At 37.0% G+C, this 6556-nt stretch overlaps 1 protein-coding gene across 1 annotated transcript in view; it reads left to right on the top strand.

Moving 5' to 3' along the window:
* LOC115213468 (somatomedin-B and thrombospondin type-1 domain-containing protein) overlaps positions 1 to 5561 on the top strand; it is a 78850-nt gene extending 73289 nt beyond the window's left edge. The window contains exon 4 of the mRNA XM_029782453.2: positions 5172 to 5561. Coding sequence (XP_029638313.1) covers positions 5172 to 5451 — 280 coding nt within the window. The 3' untranslated portion in view covers positions 5452 to 5561. The remainder of the gene's footprint in view (positions 1 to 5171) is intronic.
* Positions 5562 to 6556: the final 995 nt, after the last annotated feature.

Below are 6556 nucleotides of genomic sequence, written 5' to 3'. Positions count from 1 at the left end.
AGTGGCTGTGTGGTAAGTAGCTTGCTTACCAACCACATGGTTCTGGGTTCAGTCCTACTGCGTGGCACCTTGGGCAAGTGTCTTCAACTATAGCCTCGGGTCGACCAAAGCCTTGTGAGTGGATTTGGTAGACGGAAACTGGAAGAAGCCCGTCGTATATATGTATATATGTGTGTATGTGTGTGTATATATTTGTGTGTCTGTGTTTGTCCCCACCCCCAGTATCGCTTAACAACCGATGCTGGTGTGTTGACGTCCCCGTAACTTATCGGTTCGACAAAAGAGTCCGATAAAATAAGTACTAGGCTCACAAAGAATAAGTCCTGGGGTCGATTTCCTCGACTAAAGGCAGTGCTCGGGCATGGCCACAGTCAAATATACTGAAACAAGTAAAAGAGTATATATATATATATATGTGTGTGTGTATATATATATATATATATATATATATATATACACACACACATATATATACATTCTCAACCAAAGCTGCCCGACGAACGGGAACGTGAAACTCTAAGTAACAGTTTTGCGATGGTTTTGCAATTTTATTAAGAAAGTATATATATCCCCTTATACACACACACATACACACACACACACACACACATATATATACATATATCAAAAGTGCGCGCGCATGTGTATGTATGTGTGCATAGCTTATGTGTCTATGTGTATTTATGTACATATATGTGTATGCATGTCTGCATTTAGAGAGATTAATCTTGGTCGACAAACCACCAACACATTCCACCACAATAATCAGCTTTGTAGGTGGCCTTTCCAAAACTTTTGTGCACACAGACATACATACACACGCATTCTTACACACATACACTCACGCACAAAAATGCAAATATACAAAGTAAATCTATATTTACATCTCGTATTTATCTCCATATTAACGTCATTAAGCATCTAATTTACATACACCCGCCCGAATGAGATTAATTTTAGCCCAGAGAAACTTTAGCCTCATTTTCAGTATTTCATTCCACGACACCACCTAGCACGCACAAATACACACACACACACACAAATGCATATGCGCGCGCACGTTCTTTATATGCAACTGGCGAAAACGAATGAATAAGTAAAGCTAAACTCGACTTTGACAGCTTCAATGTTTTCCATTCTTTTGCAAAGATAATTACATGCATTTATGGAAATATTTGTAAGCTAAATAAATGAATACTCACACAGTATGACTTGCTTCCCTTCGTGAGAACTCTTCTGCGTAAGAAGAGACTATTATCTGTCATTTTGCTGGTGTAAGCCAAGCAACGGATCAGCCTTGGTCGTTCAAAGACGTTCCCGCTATGACTAACCCTTTTGTTCCCACGATTTTTTTCAACATGGTGTAGCACTACTCGGACCAATCTTTAACTTTTATCTGTTTTCAGTCGTTGGATTGCGATCATGCTGGGGCAACATCTTGAAGGGTTTTAGTCGAACAAATTGACCCCAACACTTATTAAGTCTGGTACTTATCCTGTTAGGCATTTTTGTCGAACCGCTAAGTTACAGGGACATAAACAAGCAAACACCGGTTGTTAAGCGGTGGTAGGGCAACAAATACAGACGCGCGCGCGCACACAAGTACACACTTACAACGGGCTTCCACATAGTTACCGTCAACCAAATTCACTCACAAGGCATTCGTCGACCTGGGGCTATAATAGAAGAAACTTATCCAATGAGTCGTGCAGGAGAATGAACTCGAAAACACGTGATTGCAAAGCAAACTTCTTTACCACATAGCCATGCCCTCATCTATATAAACTTCTTAACCATATAGCCATGCCCTCATCTATATAAACTTCTTAACCACATCGCCATGCCCGCATCTATATAACCTTCTTAACCACATTGCCATGCTTGCATCTGTATAACCTTCCATGATTTAAAAGGTAGCATAATATAATTTATGAGTGATTTGGTCTTACGACCACGTATTAATGTCTTGTTGGCTGTTACATGTTAGCCATTACAAACTAGGGAAGTTTGGATGAACGACGAGATGCAATACACACACACACTTGCAGGTCGAGTACTATTGTAGAAATTCGCTTGTTTGCTTGTAGTGTCTTCTTTTCATAAGACGGTAGGTACTATTTTAAGAAGAATTTGGTTACTCTTTCTAGGAAATCTAGCGACTCCTTTCGTTGGCCCGTAATGTGTTTTGGTTATTTCTGTGTGCGTATGTGTTGGCTCAGAACAGGCTCGTGGCAAAGCAACAATCCCCAGCTTGGCACATATTTGTCTCCCATCTGTTCAGCGTTATAAAACCAATATCTGAAGGTAATTACAACTGATCTTACAGGGCGTCTGAGGTAAAGAAAGAAGCAACGCTGTCTTGGGGGCTGGGAGATGTCAGGAGCAGGAATCATTAGATTTCCAACACCAGGAATATATTTCAAATATTTTACAGCATAAAAATCAGGCGGTGGTTATGATGATGATGGTGGCGGTGACGGTAGTAGTGGTGGTGGTGGTAGTAGTAGTGAGGGCATGGTAATGGAAGATAAAAAGAATATGAGAATCCTGGCATGTTATTAAATTTACTACCTGTACATGTGGATTGCTGTTTGATCATAAACGAAATGAGAGAATGATGAGATAAACAAACGGGTATGGCTGTGGCTAAGACGTTCGTTTCGTAACTATGTCGTTTTCAGTTCGATCCCAGCGCTCGGCACTTTGGCCAAGGGTCTGCCTCGAGTTGACTAAAGAATTGTGTGAAATTTTGTAGAGAAAAACTGTATGGAAGCCTGCGGAAGGAATCGTTCCTAGTCTTAATTCACCGCTCATTTTAACACCATCACCTTGACGGCCTTTTGTTGTCTTTAGCAGGTTTCATTCTGCTGCAAGCATATAAGGGCCAGGCATCGGTCTGAGGATAATTTCCTCTCCTTACCTGTCGTAGGAGGCTTGAAAGGGTCATGTATACTGTTCGTTGTTCCCTAAGTCCGTAGTAATAAAAAAAAACAGAATCTAAAGAGAGTCTCGTGTTTGGAAGGGTATATGAAGGGTTGAGGGTTTATTCAGCGAAAATATAATAATTTAATAAAGGAAGGACTGCGTTTTTTTTGCTGTAGTGAGAAGAAATATGAATCGATTTTGGCTGGGTTATGTCTCGGGTTCAGTTGGTAGAATTGGTTTACCAATTGCAGAAGAGTTTCGATGCATGTAGAAATGATCAAAAGTATTCCAGCTTTGTCCATCCCGTGTGTTTCTTTATGCAAAATGTATCCATGACTACATTATATAGCATGTCTGTCATTTTCTTTAAGACGGTAGGGCACGATCTTAGAGAAATCTGGTTGCTGGTTCCACTAGGTGAAGCGCCCTCGTAGAGAATAAGAAACAGCAGCAGCAGCAGCAGCAGCAGTAGTAGTAGTAGTAGTAGTAGTAGTAGTAGTAGTAGTAGTAGTAGTGACAGTAGTAGTAGTAGTAGTAAAAGAATTAATCGAATTGCAAGAAATAAATATCTTACACCACGGTATCAAAATCTAAAACAACATTGCCACATTAATTGACTGTAGATATTCTGAGCATTCTGGTAACGTTTAATATTAAGTTTGTTTTGTTTTGTTTTTGTTTTTGTTTTTTTTTTTGTGTATGTCTGTGTGTGTGTGTCTGTGTGTGTGGAGGAAGAGGAACACTATGTGCAATTGAAGGGTATAGAGATTTGACTTACTTTTTTTGCCAAATGTTACGGAAACAAGATTTAGCAATAACTGTATTCATTTGTGCCATTTCATAAATGTTACACTTTCATGTTTGCTATTCGTCAAAGGATTGTCAAATGCCTTCATACAAAATTTCCGAAACTTCGTAAACGGGCTTTAATTTTTTCGAACTTTTTAAATAACATTTAATTTTTTTTTTTCCACGTTGAATTCGGTGAGCTGGCAGAATCATAAGCACGCCGAGCAAAATGCTTAGAAGCATTTCGTCCGTTCTTTGTGTTATGATTTCTAAGGTCTCTCAAATCGGGTGTCTACTGCACACACTTTCCAATACTCATAAGCCTTCCACCTTCTTCTGTATTGTATTGCGACCACAAACCGGTTACTCTTTTACTGTTTAACTCTTACTTGTTTCAGTCATTTGACTGCGGCCATGCTGGAGCACCGCCTTTAGTGGAGCAAATCGACCCCAGGACTTATTCTTTGTAAGCCTGGTACTTATTCTATCGGTGTCTTTTGCCGAACCGCTAAGTTACGGGACGTAAACACACTACCATCGGTTGTCAAGTGATGTTGGGGGTGACAAACACAGACACACAAACATATATACGACGGGCTTCTTTCAGTTTCCGTCTACCAAATCAACTCACAAGGCTTTGGTCGGTCCGAGACTATAGTAGAAGACACTTGCCCAAGGTGCCACGAAGTGGGAATGAACTCGGAACCATGTGGTTTGTAAGCAAGCTACTTGCCACACACCCACTCCTTGCGCAGTAAGCTCACAGATTGTGGCTCATCTGTCCGCACGAGCCAATTCGTCCCCTCTCTGGTAACTCGTCTCTAATCGCAGTTGAGCGGATTGTGACAAAGTCTTACAAACTAATGAGGGAGCCCCTCTGTGGTCAGTTGACCAACTAAAATCAGTAGCTAACTCTCGCTCAAATTATATTCCAGCTTATCTTTGGAAAATAAGGATATGTTGAATAAGGTAGCTAGAGGAAAACTCGCGGTGAGGACAACTGGAATACCTTTCGATCGTAGGTCTAATTGAGCGTAGCTAGTCAGGGGGGGGGGGAAACAACCACCATAAAACATATATCTCTTTTAGCAAACCCGTCATTCCTCAGCAACTTCAGATAGCATTACCTTTAACCCCTGTGTAAACACTAACGAATATCTACGGGATCGCTTCATCTACTAGAGACAGCAACCAAATCTCCCTCAAATCATACCTACAGTCTTGGACAAAAAAAGGATATATTGGTAATGTCGATAAGGTTTGACTTGAGCCTAAATAACAACAGCATATGAGGTTACTCGACATGCTGGAAGTAGTAATTAAGTCGCCTTCAAGTGACACCTTGCCCCCAAAACACACGGGATGGTCCAAGCTAGAACGTCGTTGCCTGAGGGGGTAAACAATACCAAAAATGTAAACTAACTTTCAGATATTTATCTCTTTTCTTTTTGTTTCAGTTACTGCGCCACCTATTTGATCACGAGTTCTCGAGAAGGATGTAACTCCAGCGAATGGGCCAGCATTTTGAAGAAGAAAGAAAAGGTCTGTGTGGAGTGTCAACCACTGGCCATGAGCACCGAATTGGGCCTGCGCTGCAAAGGTCACGGAGTGACCAATGAAATCACCAACTGGCACGCTATGGATGTTCCTCACTGCCATGGCGAATGGGTGATGACAACCAAACATGATGACTGCACATGTCACCTGGAAAACGAGAAAGGTTTCATCTTTGTATAATGAAAGGATGTCTTCCATCTCCGTAACTAGAGATTGAAACATACACACGCCCACAAACAAATAAACAAAACAACAGCAAATTGAAAAAATAAAAATAAAAATTATACAAATGACGATGACGACGATGATGATGATTGAAAATGACGATGGTGAGGAAAACAAATGATATATAAAATAAATCAAAGAAAAACATAAAACATCAATCGACAAAAACTCTAAAAGAAACACACATACATATAAACAGAACTGATATATATATATATATGCACACATATAGCTTGCGCAATATGCATACAAAACGTTTCTGTTATATATATGCCACATATATATCTATCTATATGCTTGTTTGTGTATGTATATGTGTGTAGATATGTAAATATGTGTGTATATACATATATATATGGTGTGTGTGTATATATATATATTCATATATATTGTTGTGTGTATATATATATATATGTATGTATATATATATATATATATGTATGTATAATATATATATATATATATATGTATGTATATATTATATATATATATGTATGTATATATATATATATAATATATGTATGTATATATATATATATGTATGTATATATATAATATATACATATATGTATGTATATATATATATATATATATATGTATGTATATACATATATGTATATATATATGTATATATATATATGTATATGTATATATACATATATGTATATTATTATGTATATATATATATAATGTATGTATGATATATATAATAAATATATGTATATATATGTATATATATATACAATATATGTATATATATGTATATATATATATATGTATGTATATATATATGGTATATATATATGTATATATATATATATATGTATGTATATATATATATATATATATATGTAATATATATATCATATATATATATATGTATATATATATATATATGTATGTATATGTATATATATGTATATATATGTATGTATATATATATATAATATATATATATATATACATATATATTATATATATATATATATTTACAAGTAAAAGTTTCACAGTTGCTTGCTTCTAATAAATAATGTCAAACTTTTCCTAGTAAGAAAGTTTT

This window comes from Octopus sinensis, linkage group LG6 (genome assembly GCF_006345805.1).
Source record: "Octopus sinensis linkage group LG6, ASM634580v1, whole genome shotgun sequence".
Lineage (NCBI taxonomy): Eukaryota > Metazoa > Mollusca > Cephalopoda > Octopoda > Octopodidae > Octopus > Octopus sinensis.
The sequence above is the reverse complement of the archived record's forward strand: the minus strand, read 5'-3'. Positions and strand labels throughout refer to the sequence as shown.